Source organism: Zootoca vivipara, chromosome 12 (genome assembly GCF_965207765.1).
Source record: "Zootoca vivipara chromosome 12, rZooViv2.hap1.1, whole genome shotgun sequence".
NCBI classification, from domain to species: domain Eukaryota; kingdom Metazoa; phylum Chordata; class Lepidosauria; order Squamata; family Lacertidae; genus Zootoca; species Zootoca vivipara.
In genome coordinates, this window is record NC_142595.1 from 3,798,119 (window position 1) to 3,822,172 (window position 24,054).

At 42.7% G+C, this 24,054-nt stretch overlaps 1 protein-coding gene across 5 annotated transcripts in view; it reads left to right on the forward strand.

The window, feature by feature from the left end:
• COL15A1 (collagen type XV alpha 1 chain) overlaps positions 1-23,352 on the forward strand; it is a 137,586-nt gene extending 114,234 nt beyond the window's left edge. For 2 of the 5 annotated variants that reach the window (XM_060282153.2, XM_060282156.2), the window contains 12 exons: positions 2,089-2,128; positions 4,481-4,558; positions 7,004-7,050; positions 8,789-8,899; positions 10,683-10,827; positions 13,817-13,881; positions 17,760-17,888; positions 18,065-18,124; positions 19,421-19,480; positions 19,849-20,034; positions 20,902-21,017; positions 21,382-23,352. In XM_060282153.2, coding sequence (XP_060138136.2) covers positions 2,089-2,128; positions 4,481-4,558; positions 7,004-7,050; positions 8,789-8,899; positions 10,683-10,827; positions 13,817-13,881; positions 17,760-17,888; positions 18,065-18,124; positions 19,421-19,480; positions 19,849-20,034; positions 20,902-21,017; positions 21,382-21,589 — 1,245 coding nt within the window. In that variant the 3' untranslated portion in view covers positions 21,590-23,352. The remainder of the gene's footprint in view (positions 1-2,088; positions 2,129-4,480; positions 4,559-7,003; positions 7,051-8,788; positions 8,900-10,682; positions 10,828-13,816; positions 13,882-17,759; positions 17,889-18,064; positions 18,125-19,420; positions 19,481-19,848; positions 20,035-20,901; positions 21,018-21,381) is intronic. The other 3 variants (XM_088656385.1, XM_088656386.1, XM_088656383.1) reach the window with 3 other exon arrangements.
• Positions 23,353-24,054: the final 702 nt, after the last annotated feature.

Consider the following 24,054-nt stretch of genomic DNA (forward strand, 5'->3'; position numbering starts at 1 on the left):
TCTTGGAAGTTGGCCACCCCTGTTCTAGGGGAAATAAAGGGTGCTGGTACTGTGTACCCCTGTCTTAAAACACATGTGGGCAGCCTCCAAGCCACCCTTGGCCACTCTAGGTGTGGCCTGTTAAGCCCCCAGGAAGCCCTTTCCTCTGTTGATTCCCCCATCAGCGGCACAGTGGGGAAAGGACTCCTGTTTCTGCGCTGTGGTTTAGGCTGCAGCAGGAGCCCTTGGGGGCAGGGCAGGGGAAGGGAAGAAGAGAATAGCAGCATGGCAGCAAACCTTTTTAAAGGTTTAAACTGCATTCTCAGTACAGTACTCCCCATGTAGCCCAGGCTGCTGCAGACAATGATCTTAGCTGCATCGAGAACATAGATTGCCTGTGTGCCTTCACTGGGAGTGGAGTGGGAATGTGTGAAATGTGCATATGAGTGAGAGCTGGGAGAGTACATGTAGGTGCGCATGTATGTGACTGTGTAGCCACCAACCCACCACCCACTACTGTAAGCAGACCTCACAGCCAAAAAGGTTGCTTACCACTGTCTTGGCAGCACATTAGAATCATAGATTCATAGTTGGAAGAGACCACAAGGGCCATCCAGTCCAACCCCCTGCCAAGCAGGAAACACCATCAAAGCATTCCTGACATATGGCCATCAAGCCTCTGCTTAAAGGCCTCCAAAGAAGGAGACTCCACCACACTCCTTGGCAGCAAATTCCACTGCCGAACAGCTCTTACTGTCAGGAAGTTCTTCCTATTGTTTAGGTGCAATCTTCTTTCTTGTACAGTCCTTGAAAGGAGTGGAGTAAGGACAGTGATTTGGGAGATAGTTTGTGTTTTAGTTGTTAAACTTCATTTTAAAATATAATTTACTTTTACTTTTAAATACCTGTCCGTTTAAAAACACTCTGTCAAAAGGAAACATTAATGTTAACATATGCAACCGGGTACAGAAAAACAAATCCATGCACTGCTTCATCTGTATTATGTTGCCCATTGAAGTTCTGTTGATATCATTTGCTGTAGGTGTGTGGTGCTTAGTCACATCTCAGGAAAGAGCTGTAAGAAAATGGAATGTCCTGCTCCTGTCCCTGAAATCTCCAGTTAAAGATGGATTTCAGGGAGCCATATGGTACCTGCCCTATATCTTTCCCCCTTTGGGGCCAATAGCATCTTCCCAAGATTGGGAAAACTAGCACCGTTGGGGAAAGAATGCCAGGTGGTGTGTTTTGAAGAGAAGCTTCTATCAATTTGATATAATTAGCAATCGAAGCGCAAACACAACCTCTTATTTTCAAATTCACATTCTGATCTCAATTGCACTGTGATGCTAAACCAGAGTAATCATAGTGGCTCAACTGGACTACTCTTAACATCGTTGGGTTGCCAACAGTGTCAGCCAGTATCTCCTTTGGTACCTGCAACAGATCTCAGTAAATATCCTTTCAAAAATCCACAATTCTCAGGTCCCGTTTGCACTGCCTCAGCCTCTCCTACATTGCCCATATTTCACTGGATGTCAGGAATAGAGACTCACCCTCCCTTCCAATATGAACCAAGAAAAGGGCAATGAACTTATATCTCTCAACAAGTGTGGTGGTGGCTGATGTAGGTCCCTTTTTCCATTCACAGGGAATATGTCTGCAACATTTTGTTATTCTGTCTCTTTTCCTGCTCGTTTATATGTTTTACCATGTCCCCACAGAAACTAGTTTGTGACTGGCACCCACTGCACTTTCTCAGAATTCCAGAAGTGCCCACTGACACAAAAAGGCTGGCAGGGAAAATACCATGATCACAAAAAAGGCTGGCAACCCCTGTTCTAACATGGCATGAAGAATTTTCTTGGAATGGCAAGAGTATATATGCTACATGTGAAAGACCCTGACACTAAACAGACCCTGACCAGCTGTTGTTCAGGCATTAGTGCTTTGAAAGACCAATACATATTACATCAAGCATGGCTGCTACTAACAGGGTGGGCTGTGCTTGTGTACTAGGACTAGGAGTGTCGTCAAAGATGCAGCATAGAGAAATCTGTAAGGCAATTACGTTGTTTGCATTTTGAATATGTTTGCTCTCTATCTGTGCAGGCAGATGCCCCTTACCCTGGAAACCCAAAAGTGGCCGATGGTAAGTTTGTTGGTAACAGGGAGCCTAGTTGTAAGTTCTAGTGATGCAATGATAGGGTTATTTTCAAAGTCCAAAATTGAGTGGGATGGTGGTGGATGGTGGATTAGAGAGGTCTCTTTCTCCTCGTCCCATGAATCCATTTAAGACCAGACTCCAGACCATCCTGGCTTGAGTCTAGTTGAAAATGGATTTTGATCAGGTCACAGAGGCATGATTATTTCCAGAGAAGGATTGGAAATGAGGAAGGTATCCATTCATCCACCAGTTCAGAAGACTTCAGCACTGGTTAGTGACTCCATAGCCAACGACTTCAGCTAACAATCTGAATTACAAAATAATAATAAAAATCCTTCCAGTAGCACCTTATAGACCAACTAAGTTTGTCATTGGTATGAGCTTTTGTGTGCATGCACACTTCTTCAGAAAGCTCATACCAATGGCAAACTTAGTTGGTCTCATGCTACTTGAAGGAATTTTTTAATTTTGTTTTGGCTATGGCAGACCAACACAGCTACCTACCTGTAATCTGAATTACAATGAAGTTCATATGACATTGTCCCAATCCCATACTAACAACAGTGTTCCAGTTTCCTAAACCTTCATGCATCAAAACTTCATGTAAATTAGGACACTGCATTATACGGTAGTGTAGTGAACGAGAAAGCCAAGGTCACAAAGTGATGGGCTCATGAATGCCTGAGTAATTTGATTGACTGTCCTTCAAAAATGACTTCAAACAATCACTTTGTGCCCTTCTGCAATCAGTATTACTGTGGCTTCTTCCCTGAGCTTATTCTCATGGGGTTTAAGATGGCTGTTCTCACTGTGCTGTTCTCACAATCGTTCTTGAGCTTAGTGTGGAAATAGGCGCCTGCACATGAAACTGGCTTCAGAAGGATGATGGAAGTGTGTGTTTGCGGCAGTTGGTTGTGCTCCATGCACCTGGGCTGTGATCCTGCAATGCCAGCAGTTGAAATAACTGGCATGGACCACTTAGACCCTGCCAGCATGTGGGGGCACTAATTTATTGTGTTTTAAATATATTGTAAGCTGCCTCAATAACTTTGGTTGGTAGGTGGGGTATAAATATTCTCATATATCAATCAATCAGTCAGTCAATAAGCTTTACTTGCATAGCTGACAACCATCAGTCATATGACTGATTATCGTTTAAAAGATAGCCCTTAGTCTCATTGCACCCTCGAGGAATCTGGTAACTTGTGTTGTTCTCAGGTCATTTTGATCTGATAGAAGAAAGAACAATGTGGCCTCAATTGAGCGGCCTGGGATAGTTATGAGTAGTGGTGTAATGAGATCGAGCTGCAAGTCTTTACAGTGGTACCTCTACTTACGAATTTAATGTGTTCCAAACGCACATTTGTAAGTAGAAAAAATTTGTAAGTCAAATCCCATAGGAATGCATTGGGAGAAAAAATTCGTAAGTAGAAAAAATCCTATCTAAACCGCATCCAAGATGGCGGACGGAGCTCCATTCGTAAGTAGAAACATTCGTAAGTAGAGTTATTCATAAGTAGAGGTACCACTGTATAGAGGGGACATGACAGAAGGATGTGAGCCACTGTTTCCGTGTTGCCGATTCCACAGGGGCAGAGTCGTTTTTCCGCTGTAATCTTTTGAAATCTGCCCTTGAGTACTGCAGAGGGCAGCACATCCAGTCTGGCTAAAGTAAAAGCACGTCTGAATTTAGAGATGGTTCATTTATACAGATAGCGTGACAGGGGTTCCAGCTGAGAGGGGGGAAAGAAGGCAAACCAAGGGCAGGATTTCTTTGTGATGGCCAGATTGTTCTGTTGCTCAAGGTCCTTGAGGCGCTGTCCAATTAGCCTTTTTGCATTGGTAAGGCCCATCATAAGGAGCTGCTTCCTATATCTGTGGAGGACACTTGTCTCCGCAGTTGGAGGAGGAAAGAGAGCAATACAATTCAAGAAAGACAGGGAGGAGTAGGGAGACATGAGAGACATTTGCAGCAGTTATACAGTCGCACCTCTGCTTACGTATCCCTCTGGATACGTAAACTTCGAAGCGCTCGATCGCGCTGCATGCATGCGCAGAAGGGCACCTCCAATTATGAAGTTCGGGATGCGGCCGGGCCTCCGGAACAGATCCCATTCGTAACCGGAGGTACCAATGTACTTTGTAGCAGGCTCTTCGCTGCCTTTTGATTCGGGCCAGCCTTGGAAGGGGCCAGGGTGCTGTATTTTAAGGACATCACTCTAGAAATACTGGAGAGTTAAGCAAAACTTTGTGGAAGTCTGCTTTCTGTTTCTCATACTGCGGATGCCACCTGCCTTGCATTTCTGACCCACCCACCCCCATGTGAATATTTTCTAGAAGAAGGTTCCTGGAGTGTAAGCAGTCCACCAGTCATCAAAGGCGAAAAAGGAGAGAGAGGCGCACCAGGGCCACCAGGTATTTTATTATTGATTTATTAATAAATTTGTAGACCGCCTTTCATCCATAGATCTCGGGGTGGTCCATAACATAAAACTGTACTGCAACAACCGCGGCTAGGACTTTGTTAGCCCAAAAATGGAAATTACAGGAATTACCTACAATTGTGGAGTGGCAGATAAAAATGATGGACTATGCTGAACTTGCTAGATTGACATGCAAGATTCGTGACCAGGGGGAGACAAGGTTTCAAAAGGACTGGAGTAAATATGTGGACTATATGGAGAAAAACTGTAGATCATTAAAAACTCTCGCAGGATTAAAATAAACCTTACGAATTGACCAATATGTTAAAAAAGGAACTGCAAAAAAGGGAATTAACAAGAAACCCGCATGAAGGGAGGGGGGGAAGTCATAGCTCGGCGGAGCAAGGTAAAAGATGTGAATATAAGATTTTGTATAAAAGATTGGTTTTGTTAATTTGTTGAATTTGGAAAATTGGAATAAAATGTATTTTTTTTACATAACATAAAACTGTAATATTAAAAACACGAAATACATAATAAAAATAAGAACAAAAATATATCACTGACACACACACACACACAGACACAGACACACACACCGGGTCAGTAGGAATCCCCAAGAAGCTGCCAAGGCAGACAAAGTAAAGTAACACATTTTATTTTCCATTTTTCCTTCTGTAGAAACTCAACTTCAGTCAAACCTGAAACTTCTGGTCGCAATTTCCCCCTCCGCTAAGAATAATTTTGCAGAAGTTCTGAAACTGGGAAGACTAAATCTTTTTCATTACTGCTTTTGATTTAGTTTTATAGTTTTCTTTAAAACAGACAAGCAAATAACCAAAGCAAACACACACATACAGAGAGAGGGGGGGAAATGGAGAATACAAAATTCAAGTATATCACCATGTTACCTTCAACAAACCAGAGATACTTCATTTTCATAAATCCTAAGCTTTTATTTTAAAAAAAATGGACCGAAAGAAGGATCAGTTCTAAACATCATTGTTAACTACGGGATGTGCAGAGGTGGGTGTAAAATACCTGTAACAATGCATTACACACACACACACACACACACACACCAATTCTGCTTAATATGAATAATAAGTTTCTAAGTAATCTGGATCACTTTCTGCATAGCTGAATTCTCATTTAGACAATTTATCACCATCTTCCACGGCCTTGACTTTCTTTCTGGTATGGAAAAGTCACACATTCTTGAGGGACTGGACAGGTTTGTGTTTTCAAGGATCCTTGTCACATCATAACAATTCTTGAATTCTTGGAGTGGGGAACTAAACAGGAGGAAATAGAAAAGGGCCTGTTGAGGCTAGTTCCTATAGAAACAGTTTTCACCACATCTGACTATGGTTGCTAGTTGTTTTTAACAATAAACAATATCTTGATTTGTGAAAAAGAAAACCCTAAGAACACCTGAATGATATGAAACAGGGAATTATGCTGGTTGGTTGTCAAGGTTGCTGCTGTTCAACTCTTTCCTTGGGGACTTGGGGTTACTACTAGGAGTTTGACCTGAACTTTAAGGGCTTTCGTTTCCCTCTCATAGTCTCCAGGGGAAGGAGTTAGATCTCAGTGTAAGAAATCAGAAGTGAGTGGAAAGGAGAAAGAGAGCTATCTTATACCAGCTGCCCCTCTTCTCCCCAAGCCCTGCAGCTTCCAAGTTCCATCAAGATCTCATTGGAACTCAGAAGCCACTGTGTGACGGACAGCTGAGGCAGACCAGAGTCTGGGAACGCAGGGCCTCCGAATTCCACCAGAAGGCTGGAGCCTCTCTCTGATTGGCTACCAAGACTGCTGGTCAAAGGGGGGTGGAGCCAGCACTTTGGAAGGGAGAATAAAAGGAGCCGTTTCTGAGAGTGGGTTCAGATATTTTAAAGGGAGAGCTGGAGGGAGAGTTCTGGTTTCTGTGTGTAACATCCACTCTAAGGAAAATAGCTGCAGCTAGAGAAAGGAGACTGAGCTTAGATTGGAAGAAAATAACGGAGAAAAACAGGAGACGAAGTGATACGGGGGACCACCGGGAAAAGGTAAGTAAAAATGGGGGTTTCCCAGGGAAAACGGGGTACTTGGCAGCTATGATAATAACCCATGGTAGTTATATTTAGAGTATACGTAATTGCAATTGGTAGCCAGAGCAGTTGGATCTGCTACAAATTGATGGGAAGAGTGGGATGCACTTTCCCACTGCTCCGTCTCCTTGCTTCTCTGGCAGTGGCGGGGGAGAGTGCAGCAGTGGCTTATGGCAACATCTTGCAGGACTCTCATAAGATCTTCCCAGAACCTAGAAGCTACAGCCACAACCGCTTGTCTGGAAGTGGGAACTTCCCCCTGAGGCTTCTGCCTCACTCTGCTTCATAGATCTGTGTGGGCTTAATAGAAACAGAAAATTCATAAAATTATTTCCTTTACTTTCCAGGTTCTCCTCTGCCATCAACTTATTTTAGCCAGTTAAACATCATGAAGGTAATTCTTTCCTGTTGACAGCTGAATTCTGCCTTAATAAAGTACCAGCACATTGTCTGATTTTTAGAGGCAATTATTTGTGAATTTTCAACATACAGTGGTGCCTCGACTTACGAATTTAATCCGTTCCGAAGGCGCCTTAGTAGATCGCAAAATTCGTAAGTCGAAAAGCACCGTTGAAAATGTGATTTCCCATAGGAATGCATTGGAAACAGAAAAATTCGTAAGTCGAAAAATCCCTATCTAAAACCGCCGCGGTTTTCTTTTGGATGTCGAGACATTTGCCCCATTCATAAGTCGAAAAATTCGGTTGTCGAGTCGTTCATAAGTCGAGGTACCACTGTAATAGTTGCTACGTGCACACTGGCCGTGTTTTTCATAGTTTCCCCTTTCAAATCCAAAGAGGGTACCTGTTTCTCTCATAGACTATTTAGTGCCATGGCAGCCTGCACCTTCTCCTTGGCAGAAACATAGTGACATATGAGTGGAAGGATTTGAAGAGAAGGTATAGCCTGGCTAGCACTTATTCAAATGTGTGGAGCTCCTTGGCAGCCTACTTTGGTACCGATAGCATTATATGCACCTTGACATTGATGATGTTTGCTATGAGATGCCTCTGCCAAGGTACAGAGATTGCTTCTCTAACTCTCCTTCATTTGTAGTCCTCTTCCCCAAACACCCCATTAGTCCATTGCTGCTCAGATGATTTAGCAGGCATAGATACCGGTACCACATTTTTGCTTTCCTTTTCAGTTGTGGTGTAGAGCAGTGGATTTGGGGAGGCAATAGCTACATTCAAATCCCCACTCACTTATAGGTTGTGGGTACAGTATCGACTCTGGGGCTAACCTACCTAAACAGGGTCATTGTGAGGATTAAATAAGAGGCTCCTGTATGTGTCATCTGAATCATAATCTAAATCTTAAAACTGATTCCAAAGGCCCAGACCTTTGTCATTTGAACAATGAAAATGTGTATACCTATCCACACTTATATATTTGCTGTCCATAATACTGGTTTATATCACCAGCAGGAAATATTTGTATTTCACAATAAAGACATAGTATGTATTATTATACAGTATATTATTCAGTAAGGTATAGTGATACATAAATTTTCTCTGACGGAACTAAGCCTCTTCTCTAAATTACAGTTTATTATTATTATTTATTAAATTTCTATCCAAAGATAGAAATTTAATAATAATTAAAATAATATTTTTTAATAATAAAGATAGAAATTTCCTCCAAAGATCACAGGAGGTTTACAATATAAAAACACAAAAATACAAAAATACCTACTGTAATAACAAACAAACAAAAAACAATAACCCACGGCCACAATTTAAGATCTTTAAACTACACAGTGTCCCTCCCTATACATATTTTATATAACGATATCCCAATAAAATCAGTGATATTTCTCTTTCTCTCTTTCTTTGCTTTTTTCCTTATTTACAAATACATGGTTGAACAGGTATTAACTAAAGGGAGAAGGAAATATGCTTTAAATATATGGTGGGGATGTGACCATAAAGTTTTGGTACATGAGCAAGCTTTCAGAGTTCTAGATCTACAATTGACCATTCCTTCCTTCATTTATATCAGCCCATACAAAAATATACTGCAAAGCACACTCAAGCTTTGTATCAAGTCAATAAAGTAATCTCTTAGGTTTGTACAAACATTGGGTCACATAGTATTGCTGTGACGTTACTTTGTATGCCTTCTCTTTTTAGGGTGAGAAAGGAGTCAATGGAGAATTTGGCCCTAAAGGAGAAAAAGGAGAACCAAATGGAGGCTTTTTGATGTCAGGACCTCCAGGACTCCCAGGAATACCAGGACCAGCGGTATGGCTTTCTTCTGTATAATAAATGGTTCCTTCATTTATTTATTAATGTCTTTTTAAAAAATTGGGACTTTCTGACCCATCCCGGAATTAAAAGGTAAAGGTAAAGGGGCCCCTGACCATCAGGTCCAGTTGTGTCCGACTCTGGGGTTGCGGTGCTCATCTCGCTCTATAGGCCGAGGGAGCCAGCATTTGTCCGCAGACAGCTTCCGGGTCATGTGGCCAGCATGACAAAGCTGCTTCTGGCGAACCAGAGCAGCACACGGAAACGCTGTTTACCTTCCCGCCAGAGCGGTCCCTATTTATCTACTTGCACTTTAATGTGCCCTAGACTCTGTGGATTAACCCACAGCGCCACCTTGGGTCCCGGAATTACATGCCCACATTATCCAAGTGTGGATATTATCCAATTCAGAGTAGTCCCATTGAGATTAATAGACACGAGTAACTTAGGTAAATTCATTTCAGTGGGCCTATTCTGAGTAAAACCCAGCTGGAAACCACCCTATGTATGTGGAATCTTAAACGCCTGATGCTCATCACTCCCCCTCCCCCACCAGCCGCCACAACTTTTAATTCTGAGTGATTAGGAACTTTACCAGAAATATGTGCGCAAGAATCTATGTTTGTGCACATCATTTAGGCATTACAGCAAATGTAAAATGTACTGAGAGCAAGGAGCACATAATTCCACTGCCTCTCAGTGTAGAGTTTACCTAGTTTAACAAAACTTAAGCTCTGGTGCTTTTGAATTATGGTGCTGGAGGAGACTCTTGAGAGTCCCATGGACTGCAAAAAGATCAAACCTCTCCATTCTGAAGGAAATCAGCCCTGAGTGCTCACTGGAAGGACAGATCGTGAAGCTGAGGCTCCAATACTTTGGCCACCTCATGAGAAGAGAAGGCTCCCTGGAAAAGACCCTGATGTTGGGAAAGATTGAGGGCACAAGGAGAAGGGGACGACAGAGGACGAGATGGTTGGACAGTGTTCTTGAAGCTACGAACATGAGTTTGACCAAACTGCGGGAGGCAGTGGAAGACAGGAGTGCCTGGCGTGCTCTGGTCCATGGGGTCACGAAGAGTCTGACACGACTAAACGACTAAACAACAACAAAGCTCTGTATCTGCGCTACTTATGAGAAGGGTGGGCATGTGTCCTACTTCACAGAGGGCTTTCTGCTACCAGATGTCCTCTGAAGGGAATTTAAATTTGCCCATTGACATTTAGCACCTGTACAGCAGACTGAGGGCTAATCCTCTTATCCTGTTGCTTACAGCTCTTTAGCACTCAATCGGAGCAAATGGCAATTTGGGTCAGGTTTTCCCTGGGTTACTGTTTGGTCTGATTTAGAGCTAGAGGGCAGGTTTTCCCTGGGAAAGGAGCTGGGCTAGGAGAAAAACCGCTTGAACCCGTGCTTCCTAGGCATGGGACAAGTGGAAGTATGGACAGGCCCTGAGCTTCTGCACAGTCTTCCGCACTATGGTGAGATGTATCGTGTTAATATGCATTTAAATTACAATAATTATTTCTAAATCTGCATCTACCCATACAAATCAACACGTGCAAATAGGCATCCTCTTAATTGATGATGAATAAGATGCCACCCTCCACAAAACCTCATTTTTGCAACTCTGGCGTAGTTGTCATTAAAATGGTTAAACTTTTATGGACATAGGTGCCTACTGCAGGTATCGGCGCTATTCCGCAGGCTGTTGCAGCTGCAGCATTTACTGTAATAATCCCTCGAGGAGATTGGTTTACTGAAGTGTTGTTTTCTTTAATAGGGACCAAAAGGAGACACAGTGGTTGGGCCTAGAGGCCCCCCTGGGGTACCTGGACTACCTGGTCCTCCGGGGTTTGGACCAGTTGGACCTCCTGGCCCACCAGGACCTCCTGGCCCACCAGGGCCTCCATCAATATATGGCTCAGGTAGGTCACAAGGTTGTCTCCTTTCTGCCTGGTGCACCTGTGTGGACATGAATACGAATTGGCATAAGTATTTGCCTCCCAAACAGATGACTTTCTCTGCTTATGCATATTTTACCTCTGCACTTGATGGCTGAATTGTGGAGGAAGAGAAGGACCTGGATCCAAGAATGATATAGCTAGTTCCATGTACTTAAGAGGACTTTGGAGCTTTGATTTGCATTTTTAAAAATATCTCTCCTTCTTTACCTGCCATATATGCTCTATGGTTTTCGCAGCTGAGATGATACTTTGTGTTATTCCCCGGAAAGGTTTGTCAGAGGACAAAATGGGTTATTTTAAAAAATCCCACTGGGCATACTCAAGCCCTGGAGTACACAGGTCATTGTTTTTTCCAGGATTGTTGTAGCACTTAAAGAACGATAAATTGCAGTTTGAGCTTTTTATAGGCAAAAGCCTATTTTGCTGGGTGATGCATAGCTCATCCTTTGTCAATATGGAATTTCTACCTAAAGTTCAAACTAAACACACATTCTTTAAAAAAATTAAGGACCTTTATAAATCATCAAGGCTTGCATCAGACAAGATTCTTGTCTAAAGTTTGTTTGTTCAGAATTGTACATGATACATTTATTTATTTATTTATTTATTTGTAGCATTTGTACACCACTCTTCAGTCAAAAAGGCTCCCATAGCGGCTTATGTTAATTGAAACAAGACCCTCCCTATGCTCAGGCTTACATTCTATTAATTAAATAAATAAACAAATATACAACACACAAGGGGAAAGAGAAAAATAAAACTCAAAATTGAGGCACCAATGCAGTTAATAAAAGCATATACTGCAACACGCCCAAGTGAAGGATAAGATCATTGGTGCCTCAATTTTGAGTTTTATTTTTCTCTTCTTGTTTCAATATGCTCTATGGTTTTCGCAGCTGAGATGATATTTTGTGTTATTCCCCGGAAAGGTTTGTCAGAGGACAAAATGGGTTATTTTAAAAAATCCCACTGGGCATGCTCAAGCCCTGGAGTACGCAGGTCATTGTTTTTTCCAGGATTGTTGTAGCACTTAAAGAGCGATAAATTGCAGTTTGAGCTTTTTATAGGCAAAAGCCTATTTTGCTGGGCTCATCCTTTGTCAATATGGAATTTCTACCTAAAGTTCAAACTTCTTATATATTTATGTTTTATTATTGTGGGTATTATACCTTACCTTGAGAAAGTAACTTCAAAGGTGGTATACTACGGTATATATATCAGTAAATAAATAAATGAAAATAAACCTTAAAACATGTTTCATTAAAAAAATGTCCTACTTATAGTGAGGTCTTAACCAAGTCTATTCAGGAGTAAGTCCCATTGAGTTCTATAGGGCTTATTCCTGTATAAATGGATTGTATGTTCCACTGATATTGCCATATTGCATAAAATATAAATGTGGAAACTATTACAATCCTTGGAGGGTTCCTCTTGCACTCTACATGGGGCTACCTTTGAAGGTGACTCAGAAACTTCAACTAATCCAGAATGCAGCAGTTAAAGTAGGGACTGGGAGTAGCTGCTGGGACTACATACGGCTGGTCCTAAAGGAACTACACTGGCTCCCAGTATGTTTTCAAGCACAATTCAAAGTGTTGGTGCTGACCTCTCAAGCTCTAAATGGCCTCTGCCCTGTATGCCTGAAGGAGCGTCTCCACCTCCATTGTCCAGCCCGGACCCAAAGGTCCAGTACCAAGGGCCTTGTGGCAGTTCCCTCACAGCAAAGAGTGAAGCTACAGGGAATCAGCCAGAGGGCCTTCTTGGTAGTGGCACCCACCCTATGGAACACCCTCCCATCATACGTCAAAGAGATGAGTAACTATAGAACCTTTAGCAGACATCTGAAGGCAGCCCTGTATATGAAGCTTTTTTAATGTGTCATGTTTTATTATGTTTTTCTATATCTTGGAAGCCACCCAGAGTGGCTGGGGCAACCCAGTCTGATGGGTTGGGTACAGTGGTGATCGGGGCCGGTGCTAGGGCTTTTTGCGCCCTAGGCAAAATCACCTTCTGGCGCCCCTGCGTCCCCTCCATAGGCGGGAGGAGCGCGAGCCGAAAGGAGAGCTCAGCGCCCTCCCGCCTATGAAGGGCATGCTGTGAGGTCTTCAGCGGCGGCAGCCGCAGCACCCATAGCTGAAGGTTTCAGCTACAGGCGCTGCTGCCCCCACCGCCACCGCTTGCTCGTTGCAGCCACTGAGGAGCTCACAGCGTCCCCTCCATAGGCGGGATGGCGCTGAGCTCTCCTTTTGGCTTGCGCTCCTCCCGCCTATGGAGGGCATGCTGTGCGTTCCTCAGTGGCGGCTGCCGCTCGCAAGCAGCAGCGGCGGCAGTGCCCATAGCTGAAGGCTTCAGCTATGGCCGCCGCTCACTTGTTGCAGCCACTGAGGAGCTCACAGCGTCCCCTCCATAGGCGGGAGAGCGCTGAGCTCTCCTTTTGGCTCGCACTCCATAGGACCTCCATAGGCGGGAGGAGCGCGCACGCACGCCGTGGGAGGGCGGCAGTGGCGCGGGAGTTTTGCGCCCCCTCCATTTACGTGCTCTAGGCAACCGCCTAGTTCGCCTAAATGGACCCACCGGCCCTGGTGGTGATGATGATAACGATGATGATATTTCCAAAACGTTGAGCAGAGGGGGATTAACCAATAGTATATTTTCAGGTTCTAGCTTTGCTGTAACTTGTGCTCTCATATTCAGAAATGTGAACTCATAAATGATAGAAATAGATTTAACAAACTTGAGGAATGGGGCTGGAACAGATCTGTCCCTGAAACACTGGAATGCTGTTACTAATCAGAATTAGATTAGGTAGGCCAGTGGTGTCATGAATTAGAAGTCTGCTCATCACTTCTTTTTCCAGACAGGCAGTAATATAGTCAGTGTCTTTAAAGGAGATAATAACTGTGTCTTTAAAGGAGATAATAATATATACCATGGTTTTCTTTTATTTAAGTAGCAGCTGTTCCAGGCCCACCAGGACCTCCTGGAGAACCTGGATTACCTGGGACCAGGAACTTGGTAAGAACATGTGTCTGTCTCTTTAAGAGCTTCCTAAAACTTTCCGCGCAATAGAAATATTCATTCAGACAGAAAGCAAGTTAGGCTGACCATGGGTAAGAGCCAGTTCAGTTGCTTGGTGGTCCCAACATGATAATCTGCAAGGACACTCAGGGCTGATAGTAAGTAGGCTTGCAACTCAGCAGTGATTGTTGGTGATTTGTGGAAGTCATTCTGTAGTTCACCACACCTCAACCCATGTGATGTATCAGCAGAGGAGTCTTCAGAGATTTCCTGCTCACAGCAGAACAGCTTCATCCAGAGTCCCCAATTAAGGGAAAAACTCATCCCCTGCACAGAACAAAGTGTTTATTGTCTCCCAACACAAGACTACTAACCACTACTACCTGCTCTATAAAGGCATTTGAAGTCAAGATACATATTTACAGAGAGATCCACTGACACTATCCCCGTGCTAGCTAATGCTGCAGTATAAAACCCAGTCTCTACCCCTGACACAGATTCAGAGTCAGAGTCAGAGTCAGGCCCTGACAGCCAACAGGACAGGACAGAACTAGAATGAAAGCAATGCCCTAGAGCAGTGATGGGCAACCTTTTGAGCTTGGTGTGTCAAAATTCTTCAAAAAAACCGAGCATAACTCGGGTGTTGTGTCACTTTAAGAGAAAAAAACCCATAATTTTGCAATATTTATAGTTTAAATAACGAAAATGTATAATTGTAATATATAACTGTATTTAATAAACCAAAAACTAATTATTTAACCAAACCAAACAAAAAACCCCTTATTTATCACAAAGTGCCCAGAGTTGTTAAGCTTTTTGGGGGGGAGCTTCTGACCAAAGTTTTGGAGATTTTTTGGGGGGTGCAAAAGTTGCTTTGCTGGGGGGGGGGTGCCCCAAAGCTGCTGCGCTTTTTTGGGGGGAAAGAGAACAGAAATAAATGACGAATTATACCTTCGCTGGAACTAACACACAGCACTGACATAGTCTGCCAAAGCACCAAAAAACCAGCACAGAACGGGTTAAAAAACAAACGCTGTTACACCCAATCATAGTCTGCCAAAGTGCCAGAAAAAACAGCACAGAAAGGGTTAAAAAACAATCTCTGGCTACCAGCAACAACAACAACAACAAAGGCATCCAGGTTTTAACAGCGGAGACAAGCTGTAGTGGAGACAAGTTGTAGGAGGAGCAGGAGAAAAAAATGGTGGGGGGGGAACCAACAACAACAGCGCGAATGGGCCGGTGGGGCACCTGCCAGAAGTAAGGGCTCTGCGTGTCACAGGTTCGCCATCACTGCCCTAGAGAGTATTATACCCATCTCTCTTTAAACAAAAGAGGTATAAAGATGTTCTCAAGGCAAATCTTTAAAAATGTAGTATAGGGATTGATAACTGGGAAACACTGGCCTGCGAGTGCTCCAATGGGAGAACAGCCTTTACCAAAGGTGTCATGAGCTTTGAAGACGCTCAAGCTCAGGACGAAAGGGAGAAGCATGCTAAATGGAAGTCATGTTTGGCAAACCTTCACCCACCTGGAAACCTATGCCCCCACTGTGGAAGGATGTGTGGATCCAGAATTGACCTCCAGAGTCACGGACACACTATTAAGTCCATATTCATGGAAGACAATCTTACTCAGCTATGAGTGATCGCCAAAGGGGGGGGGGAGACCCATCTCTACACGTACGTACATTTCTTGAACTGATGGGAGTGAATGATTCAGCAAGTCATAGACTCGACCCTGCTGCTGATGCTATGCTCACCCAGTGCACCTGGCACACCTACACAGACATGAGGAATATGCTCCTCAAGACATGACTCATTGTTCAAATTACGCCAACAGTGATTACACAACAACATTCTTGTATGAAGCACTGTCAGTGAAGAGTGGCTTATACATTGCAGTTGCAATCTCTGTTAATGTAATGGTTCAAGAAATACATGCTGCAATCCTGCAAATTGTGGCAGTTGTGTGTACTGAGGTCCTGCCGTTCATACAACCAGTCCCTCCATGTTGCAAGTTCACAGGCTGCCCAGTATGCTTCCTCAGTCACATTGGGACTGCTAAACATCTGATCTGGAAACACATATTTTTTTGCATCCAAGAAGAATCAAAGGAACATATAATTTGACCAACTTTTTGTTCTTTAAAGAAGCATATGATTCAAATATCTACAGGGGGTGATACAAAAGAATCCTATTTTCAAGAAATGTCAAAGTAGATGATTTTGTTTTATTCAACAGCATAAAAACCTGCCAGGTTCCAAGATGACCTTCAAAGGTGCTGCTCTTTGGCCCACCATTGTGATCTGTTAGATTAGGGGGTACCAAAAACCAGGCATTTTGGGTGGTGATCCACATCTTTGAAATTCCTCCACATTCAGATATTATTGCCTCCATTAATGACCTTGAACACCTTGATTGATGTGCTGGTTCTTGAGTTTATTTGCTGCTGCACATATAATTCGGATGATTGCTCAGTAAACTATTTTTGTGATTTTGCAGAAGTTTTTGTCCACCTTCAGAGGATTATGAAAAGATAGATAGAAATTTATTATATTAATAAATTGATATTGAGCCTAGGGTTTCTTCCTGAGGAAACTGTTGATTTGAATTCCTCTAAATTGGGTTGGTATTTTCAGGGGAGGCTGAGCTCCATAACATAAAGGAGCATAATTGTTCTCCTTCAGGTATAAAAGGCTCAGACATTCATACTACTCTCCAATGAGAATAGATGCATAATATAGGCGGTTTTAAAGTACCATTTGCTCTTTTAAAAATAACTTTTAGATAGGTGCTTCTAAGAGCAAATATCCCCTGACTTGTTTGGTAAATAAATTTCTTTCTTTCTTTCCTACAACTTTTGTATTAAACTGCAGTATCCTGTGATAATTAATGTTGCATTTCCTCTGTGATGGTCACAGATTTCACAGTTTCCGAGAAATATACGCAGATACAATAAAATATGCCAGTTGTTCGTTCAAAAGAAATCTGCATGAATTGTGTAAATATTAATTCTTAGCCTTCATAATAAACAGATCTTGGGATTTTTCATGAACATATCTTATATTTTAATTAACCTCCTATTTTGCTGCTTGTGTAATTTTATGAACTGGATTTAGAACTTTTCTTTAAAATACCCTCAGCAGGGAAAACTGAGTAGGCCACAGCATTGCCAAGCAGGGAAAACTGAGTAGGTCGCACCATGCAAATTATATGCTGCAGAGCATTGCCGCAGAGCATTGTGGGGCAGCACTTTCTGTGCTGTGCTCGCTGTGACTTGAAGGAGTGTGGGCTGAAGTTAGCCCAGGTCCAGGTTTCTCTCGACAGAGGCAGCTTCCTCGTTTTAGTCACCGCTGCTGGTAAAGGCCGAGCGGGCGAGGCAGAAGCACAAGCGCGCCACCTTGGCAGTGGCTGGAAAACGGCCCCTTTCCCTCTGGGGGCGTGGACATTGACCACGCCTCCTGGGGGGACCCTGGCCACGTCATTGCCAGCCAGCCAATCAGGTGGCTGGGGGTGGGGGCGTGGCTGGCATGCCCCCCCCCCAGTTTTGATCCTGGGTACGCCCATGCTTCATCTTCTGACTTGCAGTGGCTCTCTAGGGATTTTCACAGTGCTTATCCCTGCCACTATTTAACTGGAGGTAAGATTGACCCTGCAACCTTAAACACGTAGAGCGAGCACTTCTTCGCTGAGCTACTGCCTCTGCCGTTACAAATAGCCTCTGTGACTAATTATTCATAACACTTAGGTTCTGCTTTCTTTTTTAAAAAAAAATCCTTCCATGAACTCTTGGTCATTTCTTGTCCAGATAAAAACTACATTCTCATAGGCTATCGTTTTTATTTGAGCAATAAATGTTTTTTATCTTGACAGGTCACAAGCTTTAGAAATGTTGACACTATGCTACAAAAGGTCCACTTAGTGTCCGAAGGCACATTGGTCTACCTTAGTGAAACCAGTGAGGTGTTTATTCGTACTCGAGGAGGATGGAAAAAATTGCAGGTAACAGTTGCTTTGGGGATAGGCAACATCTTCTCTTCAAGATTTGTCACCTGCTTTGTTTTTTGAAAAGAATGTTTTGGAACTGAGATTACCCCCGCGTGAGAAAAACATTTCTTTCGTTAAAGTTCATCACTGCTTCTGTCCTCCTTTCAATTTCATTTTATGTTCTACTCCAGCTTGGTGAACTGATTCCTATTCCCGCTGACAGCCCCCCACCTCCAGCAATTTCAAGTCCAGTAAGTACCGTATTAAAACATTTTTCTGATTGAGAAGTGCTGTATCAGATGCTGACAGAAACAATACGTAATGGGACATGAGTACGGGACCTCTAAGAGTTCCAAGCTCTCCTTGTTTGTGGTAATATGTAATATGATATTCAGCTGAATGAGGAGTTTATGTCCCCTGTGAAGAAGCAATGATGGTAGTTGTTGGGCAAATCATGTGTATATATACAAGGTGAGTCTTTTAAAAGAGGCCCCGTGGAACATGTGCACTCTGTATCCTCAGGGCCTCTTTTAAAGGACTCACCCTGTATCTGTGTATTTGTCCATAATTTGTAATTACACTAGTTTTGGTGGTTGTTGACAACTACTGGATAGAAGTATCACGAGGACTGAAGACAGTTTTAACATTCTAAGAGCATTTGGAGCAGTCTGATAGCTGCACCGCTGCTCCATAAAGAAAAAATTTCTGGAGGAAAATTAGTTCTTCAGGTTTATTATTCTTATTTATTAAATTTATATTTCATCCAAAGGTCACAGAGCAGTTTACAGGTTCTAGAACATTTCAGTTTGAATATGAAAAACCCAGTTATGGTGAGCATATTTTGGCTGACATATCTACCAACAGTTTGGTGTTTTATTTTTAAACGTTAGTGATTTCTTTAAATAATAATAATAATAATAATAATAATAATAATAATAATAATAATAATAATATAATAATAAATATCAACAAGATACCTTCCCCAATACACAAGAGGAGGAACAAGACTGAGGGCTGGGATTTACTTAACTAATATACTGGTATATGTCTGTCATAAGAGCTGCAAAGCCAAGCTCAGGTTATGGCTCATTAACTCACACTAAAGGTAAAGGGACCCCTGACCATTAGGTCCAGTCGTGACTTACTCTCGGGTTGCGCACTCATCTCGCATTATTGGCCGAGGGAGCCGGCGTATAGCTTCCAGGTCATGTGGCCAGCATGACAAAGCTGGCCACATGGCAAACCAGAGCAGCACATGGAAACGCCGTTTACCTTCCCGCTGTAGCGGTTCCTATTTATCTACTTGCATTTTGACGTGCTTTCGAACTGCTAGGTTGGCAAGAGCTGGGACCAAGCAACGAGAGCTCACCCCGTCACAGGGATTCGAACCGCCGACCTTCTGATCAGCAAGCCCTAGGCTCAGTGGTTTAGCCCACAGCGCCACCTGGGTCCTAACTCACACTAAGTGCTCTTAAAACCTTACGTCTGTCTCTACCCTTGTTTTCTCTCACTTTAATGCTTTATTTTGTTGTGTGTTAAACTAATAGGGATTTCAACCCCTTCCAGCACCAATCCCAGCTTCAAATACTGACGGCCGAAGGCCAAGTGTAAGTAGGAGGCTTGTCTTGTGCTGTTATGGGTGGTTTAGCTGCTCTGTTTGTAGATAAAGGGTGTGTTTGCCCCATTTCTCTTCCCACGGTACATCCTAGGAAACTCTAGTTAGCCTTTGGCTTTCTGGCTTGGCTGCAGGAAAGTCAATTCCTCTTAAAAGTTCACTTCCGCATGATTTTGATTTTAATTTGTGTAACTTTTGATTATAAGCCTCAAAGAGGTTGGCAAAGAATATAAAAACATACAGTGAAATGGTCAATGCAATCCACCTGGCGTGACCTTAATGCAGCACAGCCATAGCTAATCACTGCTAGAGGCTTAATTACCACTAAAACCTCAAGCTCCTCCATCCTTTATTCCGCAGCTTCATCTGGTGGCCTTGAACACTCCATTTTCTGGTGATATGCGAGCTGACTACCAGTGCTTTCAACAAGCTCGGGCTGCTGGTTTGCTCTCAACATACAGAGCTTTCTTGTCTTCCCATCTGCAAGATCTCTTGACAGTGGTCAGGAAAGCTGACCGGTATCATGTGCCCATAGTTAATCTTAAGGTAAGATTTTATTTTGTTTGCTTTGCTTTATAAAAGTCGTCCCTATAAGAATGTGCCATGCACTGGAAATACACTGATAGATCTGGTGTAAGCAGAAAAAACCATCCTGCTGATCCTAGACTTGTAGCCCACTTGTAGAATTTCAAAGAGTAAAAAAAGAGTAATTATGCCCATTTAGCACCACTTTCCTCCACCTTTGGCTGTGCCCATTCATTAATGAAGGAAGAATATCTGCTTGTATAGAGCATTTTCACAGCCGAGCCACTGTCACCACACACTAAGGGAACTGAGTACTTGGGTTTCTCTCCATGTAATCCAGATCTATTTCATTTTGTTTGCCCCCCCCCTCCAAAGGTGCTTTTTGAGAACCTGGTTTCATTCCAAAAATAAAAGCTCATTGCAATTTTGCGGTAGCCTGCAGTGTGTCTGTTTGAAGGCAGATGTCCCAAGCGGGGGGGGGGGAGGGAGTTTTGAGTGTATCCACACCTGCCCAAAGGCATTCTAGGTGGGCATATGCCAAGATTGCAGTCGCCACTTCCTCCATTCAACTATGGCATGTGCAGGGTAGAAAAGATGCGGAAAACCTAAGCAAGGGGAGGATTTTCAAGTCACCTTACCCACTCTTATGGATAGCTTCCTTCCTTCATAGCTGTGGGCTGTTAAGGAAACAGGAGTGTTTCTCAGGTGGTGATCTGGCAACTCTTTAACTTTGGTCTCTCTCTCTGTGCCCTGCATGGTGGTAGAATTTCAAAGAGTAAAAAAAAACAGAGGCAGGCAAGACGGGCGTGAAACAACTGAGGGCAAAACAACTTGGTCAGGGCAGTGGCAATTTCACTTCTAAAAGCTGGCTTCCTTTCTTTCCTGTAGGGGGAAACATTGTTCAATAACTGGGAGTCAATATTCTCTGGCAATGGGGGACAGTTTGACCTCCGGATTCCAATATACTCCTTTGATGGTAGGGATGTCATGACAGATTCAGCTTGGTAAGTTCACAGTCATTTACACAGTTTCTGGTGTTACGTGAAATATTAGCCCAATGTTTTAACAAGATCACTCTGCAAGTATGCTTCTGGGCATATTTAAAATTCCCCTGGACTCTAGCAGCAGCCAGGGGGGAATTAATAACTTCCTTCTTCAGGGCCAAAACTATGCATCTGAGCAAAGTGCAAAAACTAGGCCTACATTGAACAGTAAAAACAGAAGGGAAAGTGAACTCTTTTGCCCACCCGCCGCGTCCCCTGCACTTTACTGAATAAAATTAAGTTAATTTATGTCAAGCTTGGAACTAGCCATGCACATGAAATTATTTTTCCAAGGCATATTACTAAAGCATTCCTCTAACTTCAGGCCTCAGAAGGTTGTCTGGCATGGTTCAAGTCCAAATGGAATACGACTCATTAGCAACTACTGCGAGGCCTGGAGGACAACGGATCTGGCCGTCATGGGACAAGCCTCACCCTTGAAGTCTGGGAAGTTGTTGGATCAAAAAGCATATAGCTGTAGCAACAGGTTCATCACTCTTTGCATTGAAAACAGTTATGTCTCAGACATATGAAGGAAACAGGTCCCTTTCCCATTCCCCAATATAAATTTAAAGTTTATTAAAGAAATGTTGCCACTGACATATAATTTTTAAGTTATGTAAATATTGTACTGTAATTGCATACTTTTTTAAAAAAAGAAAAGAAAAACATAACCAAAGAAAGCATACCTCAGTGCAAAATCATATTCCAAGATGGTGAAATTCATTCTTCTGAAACATTTGAAGCCATGCAGAAATTGTGTGCAAGATCAGCTGGGCTGAACAACCACACAGAAGTCCCTGGGCAATATGGGACTGGTCCCTATTATAAGCTTGCTTGGGGAAGTTGCTGAAAAGTTTGGTTGGAGATACCAGGTATAGTATGCAAACAAGAGGGACCATTGTATGTTGTTCCAGTGGGGCTAGAACAATTGTCTCTAGTAACGGAAGGGGTAGAATTACTACTGCAGATGTAAGGTTCCATAAACCTTTCTGCTGGGTAAAAAGCCATTAAACGTCACTGTCTCATTAGCTTCACGTTCCATCTGCCCTAGGCTGCCTACCACAATACTAGCCTGAAAACTGATTCTCAAACATTCCTCTCAGTTTCAAAAGTAGATTGCTACACATCATAGGAAACAGCTGTTTGAGAAGCACGCGTTCACACCCCTCTTTTATGGAACAAACTGCATAGTTCTAAAAAGCTTGGCACACAAAAGGCCATGGTTTGGAAGACTGGAACCCTGCAAAGCAGTTTGCCTAACATCTTCCTTTGGGTAGGAAACAAGTTTGAATGTAACTGACATTGGATTAAGCCATTTCTCCCTCGCCCATCGTTGCATGAGGGCAGCACAAGGAATATGAATTTCACCCCTATGGAAATGTAATTTGATGCATATTTTGGTGCTACTGTGGTCTTGAAAAAAAAACCTGAACTGTGCTGAAAGGTCATTGTAATAGTGCTAAATAGCTGGTTCCCCAAAGGGCACGTAGAAAGCTTCTGTTTGGAAGCCATAGCCTTCCCTGCCCCATTCAAAAAGCCTCTCCCCAAGCCTGGAGGAACTTCAGGAGTGGCATCCAATGCAATATGAAGAACTAGAGTTTGGAAAGAGAAAACAAAAAAACCTGACGTGCCTGTGGAATCACTTGGGATCCCAACCATTACTGTGTATGGTACTGGCAAAACTGTCCTTAGCTAATTTGATTGGAGGGCAGCATAACGTGTTTACAGATCTCATTTCAGTTTGGAGAAAGCTGCTTTCCTATTGCTACAGGAATTGTCAAAAGCAATGACAGGCAGGTGTCATGCTTTCGTTCAGATAGATATTGGATCATTATTCCATGTTAAGTGAAATGCAGAGTTGCTGCTTTTCCTCTTCCCCTTGATTTTTTCAGTTGTCCATTGGAACTAATTTGTAGTTTTTAGGAATTGTTAATAAATTACATGATGACCCTCACAAAAACAGTATTCCAATCATGCTGTAAACATTTTGGTTCTACAGTATATGGTCTCACAGTGTATTGTATAAGAAGCTATGCACTTAAAATTGTCATAATGTAACACTATAACGGCAGGCAATAATTACTGTTTTGAAACATAAGCTAGTAGCTCTACTCTTTAGTGATCTCTAAGACTCGTTTGCCATCAAATCAGTTATTTAATAGCTAGCTGTGTCAAAAGCTGTTTTCTTCCAGAGACCTTATCATTGTAACCAATGTTTTTATATGATGTAAAAATGTGAAATCCAGTTCTATTTTTCCATTTTAATTAATATAAAAGCATATTTCCCACTGTCTGGGCTGAGTAATTGTGTTTCCCTGTATAAATATCTTCATCATTTTGGTTAAGGAACATTTGAGAAAGAAAAGCAGACAAAAATAATACCAAATTATTCCACAATCGCGTTTAATACCAGATAATTTCACAGTCTTGTATATAACGAGAAAAGATTTTAGCCCTCTTCATATGTGAATTGAATGAAGTGTGTATCTCCTGGTGCTGGTTGCACTGCTAACTGGCTCCACCACTCATTGATGTACTGCTTCAAGAGTCTATGAGTTGAGGAGCTGCTGCCAACTATGATTTGTTGATATGGAAGAAGTCCAGGAAGCAGGGCCAGTGCCTCATATGTCATGGGGAGGTCAGCAGCATGCCTTCCTTCTCTATGCATAGAAGCATAGAATTGTTGACTTGGAAAGGAGTGCATAACAGAGTTACTACATGTAACAAAACTTGTAGAGCATATCAATATGTACATTTTGATGCATAAAACAACATCCTGGCCACAAATAATGTATAGGGGCAGTTAATGTGTAGAAGCAGTTGTACAGCAGTTCCTAAAGAAACCTGCCCTAGACCTCTTAGACTACAACTATTGACCAATCACAAATACCCCCTTTGACAGGCGGTGAAGAAGGTTGTGGTGGGGCAGCAGCAAACATTATTGGATTATTACTATATCACCCTTCATCTGAAGATTACAGGGTGGTTTACAATG